Source organism: Carassius auratus, chromosome 16, assembly GCF_003368295.1.
Source record: "Carassius auratus strain Wakin chromosome 16, ASM336829v1, whole genome shotgun sequence".
In the NCBI taxonomy this organism is placed as follows: domain Eukaryota; kingdom Metazoa; phylum Chordata; class Actinopteri; order Cypriniformes; family Cyprinidae; genus Carassius; species Carassius auratus.
The window spans coordinates 5792023-5817790 of NC_039258.1; the positions used below are offsets into that span (position 1 = coordinate 5792023).

Sequence of the window (25768 nt, forward strand, 5' to 3'; positions counted from 1 at the left end):
CAATTAAACATTTAAGTCAAAACAAACCAAACCTCTTCGATGAAGACTTTAACTTTCATTTGTTTTGGTTCACAAGCATTTCAGTCTCCACTTGTATTACTGACTTTCACCACAAGATGGAGTTTGGTGATAAATCAAATGTGCCGACACCGGCTGAGTGTTGTGCACTGCAGGTCACTTATCAGTGTCCATAGTAGTAGCCGGGTTTCCATCCAAAGATGCGAATTTAACTCATGCTTCAAATTGCAATATTGCACAAAACATTTGCGAACAAGCAACATTTCCATCCAACGAGTCAAAGAGAACAAAATCGTCTATAGCTACCTTGTGTCTCAGCATACAAGTAAAATAATTGACCCTCCATTGTCTTGTACATTCAGGTTTTTCTGAAAGATAACAGGTTCAACAGGTCTGGATGGTTTTAGGACAGATCTGTGAAAGGTTCTCACTACACGAAACTCTGCTCCTTAATATCACATAAGAAACAGCTTAAATGGGCATTTAGGTGTATTTTAGTAAATACAATTTAAAAATAATGATCTCACTCAGTTATTTAGAGTTACTGTCCTTTAGGCTCAGTCCTGTTTGAACAGCTTTATTTATTGTATGCTGTCATTTTCTGCCTTATGCCTTATTTTGACTGACAGAAATGGTATTGAATGATCTATAAATGATTGTATAGATAAATGATTATCTATAGTTCATCAGCTATATGGTGATGTTCTGAAGTCCTCTTCTATATTAATTTGCTGATATCATTTTGTCAGACGAATGTTTACTGGCATTTAAAAATGTTTCCACCAATCATCCTGAGGGGACTACTGAAGTTTGAAGATTCTGTTTTGTCTAAAAACATAAAAGATTTACAGGACGAACTCCATTTTGAGAAAATGAAGTGGTTTTCATGTCTGACTTGACTGATCTTAAAAATAAAATAAGGGTTGTTTTGGTGGAGTCATGAGGATGAATGTTATAATTAATTAATTATGCTATTATATTATTAATTATTTTTTTATCTATATATATATATGTGTCCAATAAAAAAAAATCTATATGCGTCCAAGTTTAAAATATATATTTTTTCTAATTTAATGTTTGCAAATTACATTGGATTGAAGTAGGAGTGCTCTTTTGCATTATTTTGCGTGGTTTATGAATGAGTATTAGATTGTATTTGAAACGGAGATTGTTAGTTAAATCAAAGTTTATTATAGATTTACAAACAAATTTGTAGAGGGTGAAACGAAACGTGTTGATGGTTGCAACCCTAACCCCAAACCCCCAGTATCTGCTACACAAAAATAGAGAAGTGCCCTAATGCACTAGGGCACAGCAGAGCAGCGTCAGCGCGAGCGCACATCACTTCCTGTGCAAGCTGGGCGCTTTCAACTCCGACAGGACAACCGTCGGAGTCGACGAAGTCTTAAATAAACAGGACTAACGAAATATCTGAGGGAATAGTCTACCAAACTGTCCGAGATTCCTAAGGTAAGTTCTAAAGTCTCATTTTATGATCTTTTTTTCCCCTCATTTGGCCTTTAAGTTAAATTTCCCCACCTTTCGGAGGGTTAGTGAGTGTGTAAGGAGCCCCAGTTGTGCTAGCCTGCTGTTGCTAACCGTAACGTTACAGACTCAGCATCGTTTCCTCTCAAGTTGACCCCATGTTTATGGGGAAACTGATTATTTGCTTTTTCGAGGCGCTAGATTGACACATAGAGCATCATCGGTCATAGCGTGTCATCATATCCAGCTGTGACTGTTAAAGACAACTATGACGACGCACCACTGACACAGTTTGTGTTTGTCGTGATGATGCATGTTAACTCATTGCCGTTTAAATGATTTATTTTGTACTTTTGACGTCACTGCAGGACTTCGTTACAATATTGTTGCCAACATTTATTTTGTTGTTATTTATGCAAAGTAGTTTTTCGAACTAATTGTCATGTTATTTATCTTTGTTTTGGATTATAATGCTACCTAGAATAGGGACTCTCTAGATCTGCATGATTACATAAATCTTACAAAGTAAGACTTTACATTTACGTTTGTCAACATTAGTTAACTATATATGTTAGAACTAACAATGAAAATGATTTTAAAGTATTTACTAATCTTAATAATTTAATGGACCTGAGCTAAAATAAACTACCAATGAATAGTTCTAGTTTGATAAACTAATGTTATTATATATTCATAAATACTGTAGCACATGCACTGCTTATTGTTAGTTAATGCATTAACTAATGGGATCTTTTTGTAAAATGTTGCCCAGTACATTAAATAAGTTACTTTACCTACTATGAATACATTAGTCGTTTGTTGGGTGTTATTCTTTATAAAACCACCAAATTAAGGCATTTATTGATTGGCCCGACACAACAAAACGTAAAGAACAGCAAAAATAAAACAATTAAGAAAAATTTATAAATATAAAAATTACATTCATTTGTTCATGTTATGAATAAACCTGTACCTGTACTACATGCTTATATATTTACATCTTTTGTGTCAGTTTATTTGCGGCTTTTGATTTATTGTCTATTTTAACTGAACAAGATATAAATATCAGTGTTTATTGAATTATTGCTGTGTTTTTTATAGTAAATAACTAATGTTGTTTTGTAAAATTCTTGCTTCGTATTTTTGAACTGGCTATGTTATTACCAATATCGTAATAATACTTTATACTGAGATAAAAGCATTAGCAATTAATCGCAACAGGAAAAATTGATACCGGCAATTCCCTACTGTATAATATCTGTTTGTGTGTCAAGCATCTGTGTTCTGGGCCATTCTATTTTCATCTTTTGCCATGCAAATTCATTGTATTTTGGTCAACGGTTTAGGTAAATTTCTTAGTGGATGGATCGAATTTGGCTATTTAAACACTTCTTGAAAGGCGTTATGAAGTAAGAGCATTCTTTGAAGCATTTTGAATTTCCTTTGAAGTTGATGTAATTTATAGTGTGATAAGGAGGCTTAAGAAACCTTGATTTTTTGTCATCCTTTGTTGGTGATTTATAAACTGCTTAAGGACCAGAAATATTTTTTTAAACCCTGTGTGATTTGGTCATTTGGAAAATAATTTACTTAGTCATCATTCAGGTTAGTTCTAAATGCATTTAGATAAGGGAGTGTTTCTATCTAGTCCTGATAATAAATTGCTGTGCTTTGTTTTCCTGTGAGAGACTCTTTTTTTATTGTTATGTGTTGAAGTTTTTAGTCCCCTGGGATCTTATGTCTTGGTTACAGATCCAAGCAGCAGGTTGTCCTGCTCGCTCTATGGGTTTTGCTCTCCCTGTAGCTTTGTGGCATATAGGAACAGCGAAATGCAAAATGGGTCAGTGAAAATGTGGTTTTATGTCCGCAGTCTCATTTTAAACCATCAAGGTCAAAGAAATTATATCCGTTGGGAGTTAATGGATAATTTCTGCTCTGTACGGTGGCACTGTAGTAGAATATAATGCAAAATGTTTGCTGGTATTATAACATTCTAACTTTGGGAAATGGTACGGGTTTTAGGGTTTGAAAAACATTGGAGATTCTTTTCTGAAGAACTTAATATGTTCCTGACTTTGTTTCCTAATATTTGGCATCTGTCAGTTGCGGTTCTTATGTAACAAGGGAATTAACCAACTAGATGCATTTTTCCAACTAGTTAGCCCCAGAAGAGTTTGGCTTTGTGTACTTGCTGTCACCATAGTATGGAAGCTATGCTCTGAATCTGATGCCTGTTCAATCACTGGATTATGAGATCCAGGTTTACTAACTCATCGGAATGTTTTGTATCAAGGTGGTGTCCAACATTTAGTCTTCACAGGCCCAGGGCTTGACAGTGTGAGCATTTCGCTCGCATGATTTGTCAGTAAAAGTAGATGTTTGCAAACTATAAAAAGTATATAGGAGCATTTATGCCAATAAAGTCCCTTATGTAAAAGTTTCATTAAATTTCAATTAAGTTTTAATGGAATTTAAGGTCTTAAATGGTGTACCAAATGTCTTCATTATCATTTAAAGACTGGAATCACTACAGTATATGAGTGCTGTACAAAGAACACGTCAGTTGCAAGTTCCCTGTGGAACTTTTGGTTTCTAAGCAGTTCACAATCAATGAATGTCATGCATTTATTTCAAATGATCTACAGTATACTGTTAATGAATTTAGACAATGTTTACTTAATGGTGTTTATATTATATTATTTTGTAGATGGTTGTAAGAGTGCATATTTCATCTTGGCAATATAAAAAAGGCATTTTAAAATAAGAGTCCTGGTTTATTTTGGACTTGTTTAAAACATATTTAAATTTGTTTGCATTTATTCATTTAGCAGACATGACTTAGAAATGAGAAATGACTGACCTGTAAGCATGCATCAATGTCTTGAACCTGATGTGAGCCACAAACAATAGGCAGTATAATTAAAAGTCGTGCATTATGCATGGTATTTTTCCTCCAATTTACAATTGTACATTTTTCATCCTTATTGACATTCAGTGTTTTTGCTTAACATCCCAAGTGTTTTTTGGATAAAAAGCAAATAGTGATCATAGTAGTGTGCACTGAATGAACTTTTTTTATTTTCATTTTTATGCTTTGTTGAATTCTGTTTGATTGTTTCATGTGAGACTTTAGAAACAGCTTTAGTAGGCTGAGTAATAAAGCTGAGGGGAAATATTCCTGGTACTATTGCTGCGGGCATAAACTAAATCCTCTAGCATCACAAAGGATTGTCTGCGTCGCCATTGACTATTATATGCCCTCCCGGATGAGGATATTGATTATTTTTTTTTTTTTTTGATTCATTTGAAACCATAGCTTACGCAAACAACTCTGGTGTTGTAAGCAAGATTCCATTTTTTGTTGCATCAAGGCTGTCTGGATTCAGCACGCTTAGAATTTACTTTCCCTTCAGGTTATGTGCAGAGATGTTAGATAAATACTCTTGCAAATCCATTTGAAATTGCGAATCCATTTCTGCCCAGCTGTGCCACTGTACATCTTGTTTTATGTTACTTTTTACATTTGTATCTAGCATTTGATCAGGAAGTCTTCCTGATTCCATGTAAATTTGGTTTTCCGGTATTTCCGCCTGTGCTTTTTATGAAAATAATGTGGGATATTGCATTAGACATCCTAGATGAAAGCACCAAGATGCAAATTTTTAATATATACAGAATTTAGGACCAGTGGTGGTGATTTGTTGGTCATTCAGTGTTTCTGTAATTAAAAAAGGGGGTGGGGGAACTAACAATAATAATCATAAGAAGATAATAATAATAATAATAATAGTATATGAAATATTAATTCTACTAATAAGAACCATTTAAAACGCACTAATGATAAATTAGCTACTGTATTCATGAATATTAATCAGGTTGTGTGTGTTTGGTCGAACTGATTCGCTGAAATCAAAACAGGGACAATAATAGGTGAGCACTGGCCAATGAGATTGGTTCCGCTCACTACCAGAAAACCCAAATGACCCAAAAAGAATTTCAAATGATCTCCGTTATTTTAACAGAAAAAATACAACAAAGAATATTGTTTACATGTAGCGCATCAATTCTGCATGTATGTAAGACTGTCTCGCTTTCTCTGCTCTCACCAAATTGACAGTGAGTCATGCGCTGTTACACTAGAGTTTACGGTACGTCAAACACAGGTGCGCTGCACTCCCATTGAGATAAAAAAAAAAGCACAGATTGCTTGACGGAGAGTGCAACTCTGAAGCGCTCAGTCAGTGTGTTCTGCAAGTGAAAATATATGTGCTAAATGTATAGTTAGCCTCCAACTCAAACACCGTGAAAATCTGAGAATTTATTAGGCATTAGCTAATATATAATTGGCTATACATCATTTAGTCGCCCAGAGTGAAGATTTTGTTGCATATGCAAGTGTTTTACTCTCAATGTAGATGGTTGTTCTGTCCAGAATGGCCATTCACAGTATCCTCTATTACATAGTCTACCTTTTGTAAACGTGTTTGAAAGTTCTGCCATTTAGGCATTGTGAAGCCACGTCATTGCATTGCCTTGCAAGCCTCGGGACAGCCCGGTTTTGTACGCTCTGTGGCTTACTGTACAGATGGTGTGTATTTGAGTGATCTTGTAGGCTTTGGAGGGACATGCTTTGCTGTACATGGACAGATGTCGGTGAATTGGCTGATAGATTGACTGTTGACCTTGTGTGACAATGAAGCTAGAGAACGAGGGATTGTTTTCTCTTAAGATTTGATTGACAGCAGGCTGTAGGATCCAGGGAATCCAACCCTCTTCTCAAACTCCTTTATTCTTCTACTGGTCTCATAATATAACACATGGAATCCAGATGCTCTGCAGCTCCAGCCAACTTTTTATTTGTCTTGCTGACTTGGCTAAGAATTCTAACGGTTTGAAGCCTCTCGACTTTTACTCTTCCTTTCTCTTATAATACTTGCTTTCTTTTAATACTTGTAGATCAGGATATTGCTTAGTAATTGTCTGGGCATGTTCCTTAACAGATGCTCAAAAATAAGAAATTTGACTATATTTAACACATTCAAATGTATAAACGATTAACCATAAGCTTGTTGTGATTGTTACATAATCTTTACTGAAATTGTTCTAAAATGTACAGATCAGTACTTGTATGATCTAGAGAGCAGGGTACATTGACCATTACAAAGCATATTAGCGAAAGTATTCATACCCCTTCATTTATTAAAAGGGGGGGGGGGGTGAAATGCTCGTTTTCACTCAATATCCTGTTAATCTTGAATACCTATAGAGTAGTACTGCATCCTTCATAACTCCAAAAAGTCTTTAGTTTTATTATATTCATAAGAGAAAGATAGTCTGTACCGATTTTTCCCGGAAAAACACAACCGGCTGGAAGCGTGACGTGTGGGTGGAGCTAAAGAATCACGAGCGCCAGTAGGCTTTTGCGTTGATAGCGTTTGGAAGCTGTGACACCGTGAGGACAAAACCAACCAAAACAAACCATGGCTAACAGTCAGATTCAGCGTATATTTATGATCCAGAATCAGACCCAGAGGCTGAAATTTAACAAGAGCAGCATCAGCAACAACGTCTCTGTGTGGTTTGTACTGAAACTGTATATATTTGCTTAGCGGTTTTGGAAAATGACTAAGTTCCACTTTGTCGTCTTTTTTTTTTTTTTTTAAGCTGTACATGTGGAAAGTGCAGTTTGATGACAACATCGCATGTTGTTTACTTGATGTGCTTACACGCCGATAGCTAAGTTAACAACACAGATATTTGAAGCGGTTTTACTCACCGCCTGCGGTTCCAACACACGATCGTGACCCTTTTTCGTTGGGACTGCATTATCCTTAAGAAATAAACGATGTGCAAATCCGGCGTCAAACTGGACCTTGTTTGTAAAACAAGCATCTTCGAAATGCTGTTTTTTCTTTGGTAATCTGTGCAGGGTTGTCTTGCCCTGGCAACCAAAAACACACTTCTTTTGTGACTTTTCGCGACTCTCTCGCTCTGATCAGTGAATGTCTGTGCTCTCAGTGCTGTGCTATACGGGAGCGTGCGCTCTTCCGGCAGACGTGCCCTCAGGACCCATATAAGGAAATTCCGCTCCATCTAACGTCACACAGAGCCATACTCGAAAAAAACTTTCCGGAACTTGTGACAAACCGGAAGGAGTATTTTTGGAACAGAAATACTCCTTCAAACGTACAACTTAATTTTTGAAATTTGTCCATGTTTAGCATGGGAATCCAACTCTTTAACAGTGTAAAAAACTCAGTATGCATGAAATAGCATTTCACCCCCCCCCCCCCTTAAATTTTTTATGTTGCAGCCTTATGTTAAACTGCTTGTTATTAATTTTTTGTCTACAGCAATCTACACTCCATCCACCATAATGACAAGGCAAAAACAGAACTGTCACAACTTTATACATTTATTAGAAACAAAAAAACTGAAATAAGTACATTACATAAGTATTCAACTCAGTTCTTAGCTGAAGCACATTTACAGACTCGTTTGGATATGATGCATCAAGATTTGCACACCAGCATTTGGTAATTGTCTGCCATTCATCTCCTCACCTCCTCGCCTGTCAAGCTCTGTTATGTTGGATAAGGACAGACGCATATTTTCAGATTTCTCCAGAAATATTTGATTGGGTTCAAGCCCAGGCTGTGGCTGGGCCACTCAAGGACATTCAGAGTTGTCTATAAGCCACTCTTGCTGTGTGCTTAGGGTCATTGTCCTGTTGAATAGTGTCTTAACATGGCTAATTTCTCGAATGTTACACAAATAATCATCTTGTTTAACAATCTAAAATATATTTGAGTGAAGTAGACTTGCCCAGCCTCTCTTCTGTCCTTTAGTTAAGGACAGTCTGACACAGTTTTCCACTCTCCACAGAGACATTAGATGCTAGCGCAGATGCAATCTCATTATTCAGTTAAGCCAGACTGTTGGTTCCTCATGTAAGTGTCATGCAGTTTTTCACATCTCTCTCTGCTGCACTGCTGAGCAAAGCCACACGAGTCACCACGGCCTTCGCAGCAGGAAAGATCTCTCTGTATATTTATTTATGTTAATGTACTTTATATTTACCCATTTATGTTCTATTCTTCTCTGTTTGCCAGTGAGCTATGTAGTGTATACACACAAAAATAAGGCCTCAGGCACAATATATTGTGCCAGTTGTTGCCCTATGCATAAAGATGCACGCTTGCTGCCATGTGAGGAAGGAGAGTGAAAGGAAGAAGACCGTCATGCCAGTGCTGTCTCTTTGAATGCAGAGTGCAGGGGGGGGTGGGTTGGGGTTGACATGTCCACTGGCAAGGCAAGAAAGGACACAATATTCTCATTCCATCTCTGTCCTATCTGAATATTGGTTGCTTCCTCTTGTCTTCATGTGGCCTAGTAAGACTACTTTGTTCCAGTTCAGTGGCCACAGACCTGCTACGCTTGACTTTGCATTAGTGTCTCTAGCCAGAAGGCTTTTTAAAGGCCTCTAAAATAGATTTTTCTATATTTTTTTTTGATGATTAGTGTAACCGAGATAATCAGATTTGAGTTGAGTACAAATATGGTGAAACTCCATGATCACGGGAAGAAGGAGGCGGGAACCGGCGGACAATCAAATATAAACTTTAATTACAAAATAAAGACAAAACTGCGCATCAGCCCCTCACGGACGACTGACGCACACAAATAAAAACCAAACACAACTAAAACCCAGGCCTGGTCCTCTCTCGTCCGTCACTGTCGTCGCTCCTGTTTTATATCCCTCCATCTCCTCCGTGGGACTCGAGACCGGTGGGTCGAGCAGGTGTCGCTCATTTCCAATCACTCCACTGGCCTCGCTCCTGTTCCCACGTCTCTCGGCCCCGCTCCACTCGTCACAGCGTTCACAAACAACCCATAAAGAGAAAGCACCTGGTAAAAGAGTCGCAAGATAACGTCATCACTATAACGCGGCTTTTGTTCTGGCTTTTGTTCACACTCGTTCCGGGACTGAACCCGGCAATGTTACTATGTCCCCAACCCGCGATCGATCCCGGAATCAATCCCGGGACGTGTTTGTGTTCACAATAAAGGCAATTTGGCAATGTTCCAGAAATTTTCCAGGTCCAACGTGCAGTGTAAAAGGGGCTTTAGAGACACACCAAGATGTAACTTCTCTTTTGCAAAGAACAAATTTGAAAAACTCTTGGATAGTTTGTTGTGCTGACGGTCAAAAATATTTGACCATGCTGATCCATTTTTAGAAGTGATTATCTGTGGTAATCAAAATTTTGCACATGCAGTGCATAGATGTTAAGTAGAAAGTAGAGGAAAAAATAACTTTTAAAATCCATCCTAATGGGTTGAGACAGAATGTTCATGTTAGTCAGCACAAAGCCAAACCTCATGCTCTCTGACGTCATCTAAGAACAGTGGAAAGATGTCATTTACAGCATCTCCTCCAGCCTTTCCCTTGACTCCTCTCTCTTTGGCCTCTTCTCTGTGATTTGTGAGAATGATCGCCTGAAAATGAGATTAGTAAGATATGACGCTTCTCCTCACACATCGCCTCATCTTCTGTTCATGCCAATCCACCAATCCCTGCGCTATTCCCAGATTAGGATTATTGGCCTGTGAGTGGTAGTTTTAATGAGCTGTAATTGATTTGTAAGCACAGATACACCAGACTGTCAGGCAGATTAAATGAAGCTTGTTTGAAGCCCCAGGTCTCTTTTTCTAGCGAGTGATCCTCGTGGTGGTGGGACAGAATTCCCAGCAGGGGCGATGTGGCTTTTAGGACCGATCTTACAGAGTTGCCTTCCTGCTGAGAGTGTTCGCCTTCTTCCACTTGGACAAGGCCTGTGCCTGGGAAGTCAGCCATGTTGGAACCAAGTGCAGGCTTTATTCATCTAAACACATTTTGGAGGAATGGAGGGGGGAGTGACACAAGCTGGTAGAGTTTGCCACTGGCAAATGAAAGTTTTTTTTTATTTTATTTTATAATAAGAACTTTATTTATTTAAAATTATCAATGTTAAAACCATTATGCTGCTTGATATTTTTGTGGAAACTGTGAAACATACTTTTCTGTGTGTGTGTGTGTGTGTGTGTATATATATGTATATGTATATGTATATGTATGTATGTATATTGGTATGGAATACGGGAAGAAAAAAACAAACTAAACCTATTGCAAAGCCTCTGTTCTGGGTCACTCCTCACGTCTCCTCCTTTGTTTTCAGACACTGACTCCTGTCATTGGACCAGCTGGCGTTGGACGGGGTGTCAGACCCTCCCCCTGAACGAGGACAGAATGAGACAATAGCTGGGGGTGTTGGATATTATCCCTCCCCCCTCCTCTTTGTTTTCCCCTCCTACATATCCAAGAAGCATATCCATACACACTATCTCACACCAACACACTACAAAACAATACCTTAGACTTCTGTGGCTACCACTCTTTACTTTGTAGTGGCCATGAGACTTTTAGAGGACTTTTGCTGTTGAGAACCTTCTGGGAATAAAACCGGTTTCCTTTCAGCCATTGGACACATCGTTCCAGATCCTACGGCTTTGGTGAAGCTTGATGGAAGCTCAGTAGATCATTGAATCATGAAAACACCAGAGGACCACTGGGAGTTTCCGTTTGGAGTTGTATATTAATAGGCTGAAAGACTGCCATTGAGCAAAGCAAATCTAATTCAACCTGAAGCAGTCCTGAACGTCTGTTAGAATAAATGATACCTCTCCTTAGCCTTTTCATCCATCATATCTGAAGTGCCTTGTGTTTCATCAAACGGTTTACATCTACTACACATATCTGATCCATCGGCCAATCCTTGAAACAACTGATTTGTTTACATATCCGGCCTTCCATATCGGTTTAATTTGTTTCTTCTCTTAGCATGCAAGTAAAACTTTGAAGTATCTGAGATACGAGGAATGAGTCCAGTTGCTTAAACTTATCAAACCTAAACACCAAGACCATTCATCTGGCTCTCAAACGTGGTACACAGCTCCGTCACAATGTACACGCTGCAGTCCAAATGGCGCTACATAATCATGTTCTTGGGCGTCCAGTTAGTGGTCATGGCTCTTCTCTCTAGAGAGGGCTACCAGAAAAGAGTGTCATATTTTTTCCGGATTTTCCGTAAGACAGATTCTACATCGGGACACACAATCGGTGGACACAACCATACGGATGTTTATGCTAACCTCTCCCTTTTGGGCCCTGCCCTTAATAAAGAGGACATGCCCTACTGCCCCAAGCAGTCTCCTTTGATTGGTGAGTTTGATAGCTTGCTCAGAAGTGTGTTATCAAATCTCTGATCTCTCTCACTATTGGGAATATTATATCAGTATGTTAACCATTACAAAAAGTACCTGGGAGTTTTTTTCTTTTAAGAAAAAGTTTATATATTTACCTACACACACTTGTATATATTTATGTAAGTTTGTGTTTTATATATATATATATATATATATATATATATATATATAAAATAATAATAATAATAATAATTATTATTATTATTATTTACATTTTATGACTTCCAATTCCCTGGGTTCTTCCCCTCACTCACAAAAAATACTAGAAATGTTTAGCATGTCAAATCTGGGGGGAGTCATGGATAACTAATACATTACTGTATTAGGAAGATAATAAGATGATATACCGAAATGAGAGACTATAAAGACTTTCTTCTACAAACCATAATAGTTTCTGCAAAAATATACAGTCCAGTCATGCTAGCACTAGGAAAACCTCTTTGCAGTCCGTTAGCTTAGTAAGTGAGAATCACATATAATGTCTCCTCTTTTGAGATTTTTTAGGCCTTTCTAAATGAAAGTCAAATGCTTCAACCTCATGCAGCAAATATTCCCATTCACACTCTGTTCTTATATTCAGGTGGACCAATTCATGTCACTTTCCCCTCTGGGCTTACGCTTGCTGAGGTGGAGCGGAAGAATCCACTTGTTGTCCGTGGGGGTCGCTACAGGCCGCCAAACTGTGAGGCTCGCCATCGGACTGCAATTATCATTCCCCACAGAAATCGAGAGCACCACCTAAAGTTCCTCCTCTACTATCTGCATCCCTTCCTACAGCGTCAGCAGCTCAACTATGGCATCTATATCATTCACCAGGTGCGTCTACAGCCTGTTATTAATATGATTTCATTTGTGGATTCAGAAATCACTTGAAATTAAAAATATGTACATTTTATAAATATTTCTCGCTGGTCAAGGAATTGTATTTTCGGTCTCTCTGTGAAATGATAGTGGGTCACATGTTTTTCATAGAAGGTTTGAATTTTTGTCATTTGATTCGCTCGCATCAATAAAGGTCAGACTATCATTTTTATATTAAAACCTAGATTAATCATTATTAATCATAACATGTCTATTTTATTTGGTTGCTAAAGCAAGTTTTATTCTCAATTGGCAGTGTGAGTGTTAATTTTAGACCGTGCTCTCACAGTTTCATGTTGTACAAAGATGTATTAGTTGCTTGGTTACATATTAAATATGCAGCTCTGTTACAGTACAACTAAACTGTGCCTCCTACTGTTTCCTGTCAGAGCCAGTTCTAATCACTTTATCCTGTTATAGCTGTCGATCTAGATGCAAACCTCGCTCTGACGGGTCAATCGCTGGTCATACTTTGCTCTCCCCTCCAGCTGGTCTCTCATTTTAGTGAAGAAAAATGATCATAATACAACAGTGTGCCAGATTCAGACCTGTTTTCCTGGGCTATATTGTCTGGTTTTAGCATTGTTGGTTTCCTGGGTTAATACAGTTTTATGTAGGATTATAGATGTACAGCAGTTTTAAGTTGCATTGTTTTTGCCAAATTGTTAAACTCTGCGAGATTGAAATCCTACTTTTATTTGGTTATAGTTTTTATGCTTTTTTATTTATTCAATAACAATTATTAAACATGATTATACTGTTATCCAGCAAGGATTCATTAAAAAGATAAAAAGTAAAGTTACCTAGACTGTGTAAAACATATAAAACGTTTTTTTTTTTTTTTCATTCAGTTTAATTTGATTTACTAAAATAACTTAAGTGTACAATTAAGAGTACAATAAATATGTTAAACTAAAAAAAAAATAATAATAACAACTAAATTATCTAAAATATCAAAATAAAAAATAAAAATATTGACAAAAACTACAATGGAATGTCAATAATGCTTTAAAAAAGTTTTGCATTTTTAACCATTTTCCACATAAATGCTTTTTTACAAAACCATGTATAACCATGAAAAGAAAATCATCTTCTTGCTTATGTTCCTGATATTCCCACTTCTCGTCAATAGGCCATGGATTAGACTGTAATCCTTATTAATCTGAAAATCCTGAATATTATAGATTCAGCACATTTTTATGAGTGTAAATGTATATACAGGCTGCCCGGCTGCGTTTTTATGCTTTGTTTCTTCAGTATTTGTGTAACTGGATTTATATGGACTCATTTTTTTTTTTTTTTACAGACACTAAATAATAGCTTAAATCAGCATGCTCACTTCTTACCATTATGAATTGTTCAATAACAATAGCGGTCTGTGTGTGTAGGCTGGTAATTACACCTTCAACCGAGCAAAGCTGATGAACGTGGGATTTCGTGAAGCCATGAGGGACGAGGACTGGGACTGCCTCTTCTTTCATGACGTGGACCTCATTCCAGAGGACGACCGCAACACCTATGTCTGTGACACTCATCCCAAGCACGCTGCCATTGCCATGGACAAATTTGGCTACAAGTCAGTGTTCTTCACACTCTCTAGCTGCATTTGATTTGACTTCATGCCTGCATTTCACAGCTGAACACACATTATGCAAATATACATGATTTACTATCAGAACAATTTACAATCCATTTACTTGCGTAATAAAAATTTGTTAGCTACATTTTGTGTACACAAAAATTTAAATTGTATTTTAATGGATTAATGATGGCATGAGAAAGATTTTTTTTTTTTACAACAAAAAGGTGAAATCAATAAAAACAAACTTGTGTAACAATAAAATGCTTATAGTAAGCTTGACGTTTTATGTTGTTGTTGTGCATTTCTCCTTCTGGTTATCACTCAGGTTGCCTTATAAAATGTATTTTGGAGGAGTGTCGGCTCTGACCCCTGTTCAGTACCTCAAGATGAACGGTTTCCCAAACAATTACTGGGGCTGGGGTGGTGAGGACGATGACATTGGTGTCCGGTGAGTGAGCACAAGGGATCTTGGGTTTATTTGATTTGGAGGGATTGAGTGTATGCATAATGATCTGTGTGTGTGTGTGTGTGTGTGTGTTAATGGAGGGGTCTGTGTGGGAGGAGATCTGTCTTTGTGTCGCAGCTGGCCATGAAAAACCTGTCTTTTCCAGCTTCTCTAGTTCAAAGCTAGAGTCCACATCTGACAGTGTGTTACCATCTGCTTTATAGAGGTGGATTGTGTAGTTGAGTCATGGCTCACAAGCTTGGCCCCATGCAAAGGATCGAATATGTGTGAAATCTATGAAATGTAATATGTAGTTAATCTGTCCAAATAAAATTAATTGAAATCCTTAAAAATGTTAGTAAATGTATATTTAACTTGGAAAGCAAAGTTTGTCAAAAACAGACTTGAAATGATGACAAAGTTCTTTGGATTTGTTTTAAATGGCACTAATAGGATTTGAATTTAGCTTACATTTACTTTGAAAGTGTACAAATCTGCAAAGCTCTTTTTTTTATCTTAAGTCTTTATTGCTAAATAAAAGTATTAATAAAAAAAAAATATATATATATTCTTTTTGGTAGTGCATTTGATCATATTTACTCAACAAACTTTTGTGGACCAGAGTGAAAAAACGCCCCAGAATTTCCCAGAATACACGCGTTAAATTTTGTTGTATAAAATTCAGTAAATTCTAAATATTCTTTAAAATTGCAATGCAGCTTCCTGTAAGGTGTGTCTAAAAGAAATCAATTCACACTCATTCATTGGAAATTGGAACCAGTTTATCAGATTTCCTCTAACTTTCTTCATCTTCTCAGGGTCTCACTCGGAGGAATGCTGATCAGTCGTCCGTCTCTAAAAGTGGGCCGATATAAGATGATCAAACACAAGCATGACAAAGGCAATGAAGTGAATCCCAAAAGGTACAATCGCCTTACCACCATCTGATAAATCGCTTTCAAACCAAGCGGCTTTCTGTTGCAAAATCTGCATTTAGAAACCTTTTGTCCAAATGAAAAATTCCCAATTTCCTTAAATATTAAATAGGACTTTTTTTTCTTTAATATGATGACATCATCTCCTAGTACTTCCTCCGTTCAAGCTGTTTCCTCTCATCCAGGTTTAACATGTTGGCAAAGACTCGGCATACATGGAAAGAAGACGGCATGAATACAGTGGAGTATGAGATCATGTCCCGGGATTACCAGCCACTTTACACCAACATCACTGTCAACATTGGCACCGAGGCAGGCCTGCACCCAACCAAAAAAAAGCCTGCTTCATAGCTGACTCCTAGCATTCTTGTGAATCCCAGAGGCACAAGTCTTAACGTCAATGCCGCACTGCCTGCAGACCACTTCACCCACATGCACATGGCCAGTGAATTCAAGGGACATCATGCCCTTACTGCACCACACACCTTCGGTTTCCTCTGTAACAGTGGTGCCATCTAGTGGTCCCATGATTCTCCGTCCTTTCTCCCTCGCTTTTTGTCCAAAGTTAGACATTTTGATCCTGTGCTCACTGGTTCACTTTATCAGTCATGATGCTGCAGAAACTTCATCAGCTGGTCCACACACTGACCGCTTTGCAGACTCTCTGATGGGCCACTCTGCTGGAAGGATGTGCTTCCTGACAGACCGACTCTTCGTCTATCCATTTAAAAACCTATGTTGCCTTAGAATCAAGCTGCACTCTCTCCTTACATTTCTTTCATGATGACTGAAGCATAGCTTCGGCCGCCAGTGTTTGACGTGTTGCACTGGGTGAGGCCGAGTCTTAGGGAGGGGTAAAATTCGTTTTCTGCCACGTGATGGAAACAGTGAAGCAGGCCGATGTTCTACATAAGCAACATTGGTTGCTGCACTACTCTGTGAGTCTGGTGCATTTCCTGTTCGGTAAATTAGTACTTTTGATGTACTGTGTGTACTGTATTGTTATACAGGTAGGTGGATTAATATTTTATATATCTTCCATTTTCGAGGATTTCAGTCAGAACCGACCACTTTGGTAGTAATAACCACTTTACATATACAGATGTTCTCATTTTTTCAGGTGTTTATTATTATTTTTTTCTTTATATTCCCGAATTGTCGTTGGTTGTCTTAGTATTAAGGATGGCTTTTATAATCAACATGCTGCCTCTCATTTTCATGAATTACTCAACACATTGTATTTTATCTGCATGATTTTTCTTTTTGTTTATTTTTTTTTTTTATGATTGGCTGGTTATGTGTGGTTTGCTTTGGATTAGCAATAGTTTTGTTGAATGTAGCTACATCTCATTTTGGTGAGAGAATGTCACGTTAGTGAACAGCGCGCGTCCATTTAGTTGGCTTCATGAGAAGTCTTTGTCCCATATTCCCATTTTGAGTCCAACATTTGTTTATTCAAAAAGATTGCCTAAAAATACATTAACCTTGTTAACGGAAACCTTTTTAAAAGACCTTCAGCCTCATAAAAACACAAGCGTAAATTGTTCGTAAAACCATTTTTAAGTAAATTGTCCCATTGAATAAAATGGTCTAAAAACATCTGTAAAATAATTTTTACATACTTTGTTGCATTGATTCAACTATTCTAACATTCGTAAAACCATTGTTACATATTTGCTTTGAATCGAATGCGCTAACATTTGTAAAACCATTCTTATGTAAATCGTTGCATGAAGTTAAATTAAATGCTAACATTCGTAAAACCCTTTTAGATAAAATTGTTGCAGTGGATTGCGTTAAGGTTCGTAAAACTACGATCTTTTATCTTATCAATTTATCTTTTAGATAAATTGTTAAATTTGAATTGAATGCTCTAGTATTTGTAAATTTGTTCTTGTTTAAACTGGAAGTAAGGAATCAAATGCTCTATCAATCGTGAACCATTCTCGTGTGAAGTGCTGCATTAAATTAAATGCGCTAAATCTCACAAACCATTATTGCATTGAATGTGCTAACATCCATAAACATTATTATGTAAGTTGTTGCTTTCAGTTGAATGTGCTAAAATTTGTAAAACCATTCTTGCATATATTCCTGTAATGAATCGAAATCATTCTAAATATGAATTGCTGCATTAAATTAATGCGCTAAGGTTCATAAACCATTCGTAAGAAAATTCTTGCATTCAGTCAAATGCGTTAATATTTGTAAAATCATTCTTGCAGAACTGTGTGTGCTAATAATCATAAAAACAAGTTCCATTCAATGCAACCATTTACTTTGGAATGATTACGAAAAATTTACACATTGGTCATTTTCTTGCTGTTCATGAATGAGACCCATTATTGGTAAAGTCAGATTTTTTTTTTTTGATTCTCAAACATTTGGACTTACACCTGATTGACACAGATGACAAAAGAAAATGTTTGAAGAAATAGTTTTTGTATGTTTCAGACTTTTCATATTTTAAAAATGCAAAACTCCTCATGAATTTGGAAAAAGTTATCAGTGCTGAAATTTAAACTGAATCATGGCCTCATCTGGGTAATGTTAACCTTGTGTTTGCCATGCCATGCTCCTGTTTAACCTCTAATCGTCTTCTACACACTTCAGTCCCTTGGTGAAACAAACTCTCTGACAGTCCAGTCACCAGATACATGAATGCTTCAGACGGATCTGTGCATGTGTGGCTACACATTTGTGATACTAAGAGAAACCGATCATACATTGTTTTTCGAATGCTGCTGTTCTCTGTGTGAATGTGAAAGGTGGAGGTGTCGCTCCCCTCTTTACTAGTTTGTATGCTGTTGGGAGCTTGTGATGGATCATTTAGAAAATGGTTTTGGGTCATTGAAGGAAGTCATCGGATGTCATTGAGGCAGAGATACCAAAAACTTCATGATTTCTTTTTTTTATAACTAGCATGTTTTTTTTTCTTAACAGTAGTAGTCTTTTTTTTTTCTGAATTATGAAAGTTTAATGTGGTTGTTAATGGTCAGGTTAATTAAATCTGTCCATTACACAAGTCTGTTGGCACACATTGAATATCACCGGAGTGTAATAACTAAACACTTTTGATTTGAGTTATTTTGTTATGTAAAGGGTGATTCAAGATCTTTATTCTTCACTTTGAGAATTTATATTTGATAACTATTCACATCACCATCGTAGAAGGTCCTTGGAAAACTGTTCAGCCATGAATGAAATAGTTTGATATGTACAGATGACAGCCTGCACACTACTCAGGTGGGGTGATGGATCCGATCTTTCTAAATGTGCCTTATCAGGCGTATCTGGAGTTCTTCAGTGGGCTGTGCTCTGAACACAGGGCATTTGTTTCTCTTTAAGAACAGTCTGCACAATACTCAGCGGCCTTATGATGATTTAATAAAGAAATGTTAATGTACTACATGTCTCTTGTCTTTTGTGGATGTCTTATTTTATAGGACCTGGTTGATTTTTCTTTTGTGACAAGGCCGTTACAGTTACTTTGCTTTTGAGTTGTCTCGTCGACCATTAGAAAACCTATATCGGTTGACCTCTATAAACCTTATCGTAAGGTAAAATAACCAACAAGAACTAACAATATTTATCCCTCTTAAAGGAATAATTGAACCAGAAATCTAAATTTGGCAAAAATAAGTTTTTGGTCATCAGAAGAGATTAAGCATTGTCACTTGCAATAGCTCCCCTGCAGTAAATGGGTGCCGTCAAAATGAGAGCTCAAACAGCAGAAGAAGACATCACAATAATCCTCAAGAAACCACACAATGTTAACGTCTTGTAATACGAAAAGCTGTGCTTTCGTATGAATCAATTCCAGTAAGACATTTTTACCTTGAATCCATTGCATGTTTGCAATGAGTGTATAAATCATAATAGACAAAAGCAAGTTTGAACTAATGATTTTTCAGCAGCTTTTTAAAAATCCATAGTCCATAGATCTCAGTTTCAGAAGAAGAGCATTCCACAACTTGGGAGCAACTACTTCAAAGGACTAGGGACAGTCCAAAAAAATTCTAAAATAACATGGGGAGGACTTTGCTAAATTTCTCCAAATCTCTTCAGATGAAGAAACAAACTCGTACATCTTTGATGTAAACTGTAGGCTATTTTTTTTTGGTTGCTTTAATGGTAATATTAACAAATGAGACCTTATCTAAAGTGTTACCTTCATTTTACAATACACAGACAGTCTTTGGGCCCCATTCACTTTCATATCATGGACATGACTCCCACAAATATTTATAAAACATTTTCTTTTGTGTTCCACAGAGGAAAGTCATACAGCCCTGGAACAGTACGAGGGTGAGTAAATCACAGAATTTTCATTTTTGGGTGGATTTGTCTCTTTAAAGAAGTTGTAGAATTAAAAATCATTGCGCAAAATAAATAAAAACGGTTTTCAGAATATTCACACAAAGACACAGGAGTGCAAAGCAACTCTTTAATATTTAATACTCATTAAACATGACTTATATTAACCAATAAATACGAAAGAGGAAACTGCATGCAGCTGACAGATCGTTGCTGCCATCTTGCACAACACAAGTTAAGGCATTGAAATTTTCCTGACACTGCTGTACTTGGTGTAACATTGATCACGAAAACCCCGGCCGACATCACTAGTACTTCACCAGAGCGAACGGTTAATAAGCTGTTTGTCTGATAATAGCGTCATCTACTCGTGCTCACCAGCAGCAAGTGCCTAAGAGTTCGTTACGGTTTTCCCATATGGCTTGATTTGATGCTTCTTCCTCCTACAAACCGGCTGAATTAGTGCACTCTAATCTGCCTCAGTGGATCATAAATTAAGGATGAGACAACGCTCTCATGTAACAGCTCACTGATCTATAGGTTCCCGGCGGATCCTGTGCGTGCATCTCAAGTGTTCTTGAAACGTCCCCAGTGCTTTGCGATGATTGCCAGGATCTTCTTAAAAAATTATTCTGCTGCAAATACAAATCATATCAAATTGACTGTAATTAGCAATTAACATACATAAAAAAACCGAATGAAGCGTCCCTTCATGTGATGTGTAACGTTACAGTACTTTGTCTAGATATACCTAATGGGATGTGGACACTAGGATGGGATTCACAACACGGTGGGTTCAAGGGTATCAAAAAAAGAAGTCACTCAGGAAGTATGAAATTCTGTACAACCCCAAGATTGCATATGTTGTCTCGTCTCTTCTGTATCTTCATGTCTCTCTTCGAGCTTTCTTCTTTTTCACTGGTTGCTTCGGAGACTCCCTGCTGTCATCTGTTTTTTCTGGTGGAGAATAAAAATGTAAAAATAAAATAAAGACCAGACATCGGTTTCTACACGTTTACGAAGGTAAATATAAGACTTTTAAAGGAAACGACTTTTACTGTACCTAATGATCACATTATAAAACGGTGACGTTCTTTATTACGAGTTTCGTCTTGTTTTCCAGTACAAATGTCTTAAGATTCATAAATCAAGATACATTTACTTGAGATGCAAAATAGCAAGTGAAGTCATGTTTTCTGAGAAATGTATTCAATTGAAGGGAGTTTATGATTAAAACAAGACTCGTGTATCTTGATTTAGGGATGCTTGTATATATTTGTACTGAAAAAAAAGCCAAAAACTCAGAAGAAGATATTAATTTTAATGCATGCAACATTTAATGCCATGGTGCCTTTATGTATTAAAGTAAACTGAATCCATTTCTCAAATGCCTTACTTTGTGTAAGGGCAATATAAGACTTTTTATAACCTGCAGAAACCCGGTAAAATAAGGTATCTATATGGTGGTTGAACGTACTTTGTGTTGGTACAGGAGTGGGTTTGTCTGACAGCTCAGGTTCAGTCGTTCTCTGCTGCGTCTGTGCTGGAGCTGATGGTACTAGACCGCGTGGCTGTTGAGAAGCAGACACAAATTCAGGACCTTGTTTTATTGCTAATAGCAAAAGAATGTTGAAAACCATATCTCACCCCTGCTGAGGCAGCTGAGACGTTTCCCGCTGCGCTCTGTACCGGTGTTGCAACAACGCTTGCTTCTCTCTCAGCTTTCACCTGCGGCTCAATATGATGCATGTATTCTGCGTTAGGACTGAAGTAACAGATGCGTTATTTGGAAATGTCTTCTGGTAACATCCTCACCTGAGCAGAAGGTCCAGCATCCTCCACCTTCTTCTTCTTCTTTTTCTTCTTCTTAGCTTTACCGCTGCCTGGGGCGACTGCCTCGTCTTTATCTTTCTCATTATCAGATTCCTGCAGAATGGACACAAATGAAATATCAGTGGTTTCCATTTTTGGTTTGACTACGTGGTCAAAGGGACTTAAAGAACAGTTCACCTCAAAATGAAAATTCTGCCATTTATTTACCCTCAAGGTGTTTCAAACCTATATTCATTTCAGCTGCTGAACACAAAAAGAAGATTGTTTGAAGAATTCTGCTAACCAAACGGTCAATGGGTACCTTTGTGTTAGACAGAAAAAAGCCACAATTTCCATTTTTGGGTGGACTGGATATTTCCATGTTTCACAAGCCCACAGCTGCAGGACGGACTGACCTGTGCCACTTCTGGGACCGGCGGCTCCAGCGGCGCTGCGCTCACAGGCTGTTGCACAACATAGTTCCCCCACTCCTCTGACGGAGCGTTCCAGTCACATGATAGATCCACAGATGTGCTGTCTTAGGAACACAACAGCAACTCTTAGTAAGTCTGTGACTCTTAATTTGTGAGTCGGAACAGGTTTTGGGCAAGTATAGATTTTCTTACTTATTCCAGACCACTCGTCATCCAGTGGCTCAGGAGGCTGAGCACTCCAACTCAGGTCAGGCACTGCAAACACAGAGGACTACATGCTTTATCTTAATGGATCTGGCTTTTACACTGAGATGTGATAGATCATGGTGTAAGTGGTGATACTGAATATTATTGAGTGGTACAGAGAATAGAAACAGTTCCTGGCTGAATAGGAACAAGTCTAGTTTAGTTATGCATTAATTTCATGAATTCTGCATAAATTACCAGCGGTCAAGCCACTGAATGAAGCTGGAATATGAGATCCATCCACAATAGTCCATGAGCCTGTATTAAGAAAAACAAACAAGAAATAGTATATACACATATGGCTGTCCTCACCAAAGCTAAATATATATATATATATATTAATATAGTATATTAACATTAATACAAAAAGTTCAAAACAATAGTAGTATTTATTTGAAATATAAATCTTTTGCAGCATTATAAACATCTTAAATGTCACATTTGCTTAATTAAATGCTTATTTTCTGATTAAAAGTATGAACTCATTAAAATAAAAAACAAAAGCATCTTCTGCATGCGCACCAAGGCATACATGGAGCATGTGCCACAACCTGGCCATCATTTTAATAAGAAAGATATATATTAAAACACGAACTTGTGATTATTGAAACTTTTTTCAGCACCTTCCATATCTTGGGGCCAGACAGAGGGTTCACTAGTCTGACGCTCGGTGGGAACGGTCACACTGCTCCAGCTCTCTGCCTGAACACTGGTCATCTGAGGAGGAAGCTGCAGGCCCAGATCGCTCCAGCCAGAGCCTTTAACAGCCAGCACTTCCTGCCAACACGGCGTCACTGCAAGACCACAGGAGGCATGATCATTAACAGTGCCAAAAAATATTTCTTCAACTCAATCTGTTAATATTGAAAATGAACTGAAAAACCTTGAGGAACATCAGCGTCTCTTACAAAACTTGCTTCAATTTCAGGTGGGCTAACTAAAAAGGAGAAAAAAAATTATGATTTTGATTCCACTATTATACATCTACCTGTTATGTGCCATAAAAATGGCAGCAGTTCTAAACATACCCTCCACTTCTCTTTGGACTGGAGGTGTAGAAACAGTGGTGGTGGTTTCTGGTTCTTCTGGGGTGGTCTGGATTTCGTCCAGGGTACTAATGGCACTCGAAGCCGCGGTTGTTTCTGGGCTGCCTGACCCATCACCTGGAGCCTTGTCCTTCCGCCGCTGCTGGCGTTTCTCACGGTTACTCACCTTGGTCTCCCAGGTACCTGACCGATACAATTACCATGAGCCATATGTTCTGACCACTGTATGCAAACAAACTGTAAGTGCTGAGTCACAGCTATTTATTAAGCAAACACCATCTTTTGCAATAACACACATGCAAATATCAATCTATCTATTTGAAGCAAAATAAATTCTTATATAAAACAAATCACAGGATTTATATTAATCCAAACATACCTTCATCGGGTTCTTTGCCATTGACAGATGTAGAGGATTTTTTCTCTTTTGCAGGAGGCTTTGGCTTTTTCTTGTTCTTCTTTGCCTAAAACCACCAGGAACATCCGGATGAATAAATTACAGTATTTCATTTTGGGGTGAACTATCCTTTTAAAAGTACAGTAATTGTTAAAATAAATAAACCTTGTCAGTCTTCACTTCTGGTAGCTCTTGGCCGTCCACCACTTTGGCCTCCTCGCAGGGTTCCACAGCAAGTCCGTTCCTCTCGGCTTTCTGTCAAACATTTAGAAAAATACTTAACTTACTTTTAAAATAAAACCAGTAGGAAGTAGTAGATGTAAAAGTTTTGCAATGTGTAACGTTTTCCCGTTTCATTTTTAACGCCATGTCAGCTTCTATGTTCAACGTGTATGTACATGCATGTTTTAATAGAACTGGGATGCCTGAATGTCAAATAGTGTTATTTCATTGGTTTTAGTAGTGTTTTAAATGACCTACTCCTTTTGTTCGCTGTTTCTAAGCGCGTGCCAGCTAGAGTTGTGACGTTCGCGAACGAACCGATTCTTTTGAACGGCTCATAAACATGAACGATGGGAGCCGAGTCGCGACTGGAGAGGAGCCGTTCTTTCTATCGTTCTTTTTTCCTATGCGTGTTCATACAAATGAGCTCCGCCAGGCAGCTTTCTGCTTTAAAAAAAAAAACTATATTGTTAACCAATAGCATTCGAGTGTGGGTTGTGAAACCCAATCTCATTGGTTGGACCTACTGAATAAATACGCCCTTCATTAAACAGTCGGTGTTTTGACGAGGCCAACTGAACAAATAACACGTATCCTTCTCGAGAAACCCAAGGTGTAAAAACAATATATATTTATTTAATAGATTATTAGCCGTGGAATTGTATATATGCTTCTTAATGAATAATTTGAGAAATTATTCAACGACTCGCTCATGAAATACAAAAGCTCTCGCTTCTCTCCACTCTACGATGCAACACGCAGTAAATGAATCTAACGGTGAATCGTTTTGAATGCAACAGAATCGAGTAACTAAGATTAATCGAAATGCCGCTTCTAAAGCAAACCTTCTCAGTGTTCTTCTTTCGGTTTCTTCTCCGGGGCTCATCTGTCGCCTTCACCGCTTGTGCTGGACTGGTGTTATCGGTGATGTTTTCTCCTGTCTTAGTCCCTGAAATAATTTTTGATAAACCGCGACAGACCGAGACCCATATAATCAGAATGAGAACTAGACCGAACCAGGCCGTTGAGAGGAGCAGCCATGGGGCGCAGAGATCAGGATTCAAGCCCAGGTCTATTCCCAGCTCCGACTTCAGATAGACGAGGCCGGTCGACAGGGTTTCTCTGACATATCCCGTTATCTGCTCCACATGCAGTGAAGCGATCTCTTGCCAACCCGGTGCCATTGCAATCTATTGAGCGGGCACCGGCGTGCAATCATTCACAAAAACAACAGTTTGTGATAATTACACGGGAAAATACATAACTGTACCAGTTTGCCGCAGCGTGCCACCGATTACGGCTGCTTTTGCTGCTTCTGTTCTTACATTGGCTATAGACGCATGAACGGACTCAGAGACAAGCTCCCCTTATTGGTCTGGAGTGCAATTGAGTTTACCTGCAGTGTCTTAAAATTAGACAAAAGTGATTCTCAATAATGGATAAGCTTTGTCTACACCATACCCCCCATTTATAGACCAATGGCCTTAAATATGACAAGGCAAAACATAAATAAATATAAAAATATGTAATATTAAAAAATAAAATCATCATTTTATTAACTCAACTGTATTTTTTTACTCACCACAGTACAGTACAATTACCCATTACCTCAGCCTTCATCCCTGATCAAAAACTAATAATGTTTTTAACTGCTTCATTAATT

At 37.8% G+C, this 25768-nt stretch overlaps 2 protein-coding genes across 4 annotated transcripts; one reads left to right on the top strand and one right to left on the bottom strand.

Moving 5' to 3' along the window:
- The first annotated feature begins 1338 nt into the window (after nt 1-1338).
- On the top strand, nt 1339-19042 carry LOC113115902 (beta-1,4-galactosyltransferase 3-like). The gene is made up of 7 exons (XM_026283628.1): nt 1339-1488; nt 10722-11764; nt 12389-12624; nt 14058-14245; nt 14577-14699; nt 15515-15619; nt 15817-19042. The coding sequence occupies exons 2-7, from the start codon at nt 11506-11508 to the stop codon at nt 15980-15982; spliced, it is 1077 nt and encodes a 358-aa protein (XP_026139413.1). The 5' UTR covers nt 1339-1488; nt 10722-11505; the 3' UTR covers nt 15983-19042.
- A 1022-nt stretch (nt 19043-20064) lies between these two features.
- LOC113115903 (protein LYRIC) lies at nt 20065-25453 on the bottom strand. 3 transcript variants are annotated; one of them, XR_003293955.1, is made up of 14 exons: nt 24951-25453; nt 24049-24138; nt 23866-23950; nt 23469-23669; nt 23324-23377; nt 23064-23234; nt 22639-22698; nt 22387-22449; nt 22177-22298; nt 21764-21874; nt 21596-21676; nt 21426-21519; nt 20700-20905; nt 20065-20583 (listed from the first exon to the last, which is right to left on the bottom strand). XR_003293955.1 is itself a non-coding variant. In XM_026283630.1 (14 exons), exons 1-13 carry the CDS (start codon nt 25287-25289, stop codon nt 20835-20837), a joined length of 1542 nt encoding a protein of 513 aa, XP_026139415.1. In that variant the 5' UTR covers nt 25290-25453; the 3' UTR covers nt 20065-20583; nt 20797-20834. The 3 variants fall into 3 exon arrangements, 2 of the variants coding, with proteins under 2 accessions (XP_026139415.1, XP_026139414.1); XM_026283630.1 differs by having other exon boundaries at nt 20797-20905; XM_026283629.1 differs by having other exon boundaries at nt 20065-20905.
- Nucleotides 25454-25768: the final 315 nt, after the last annotated feature.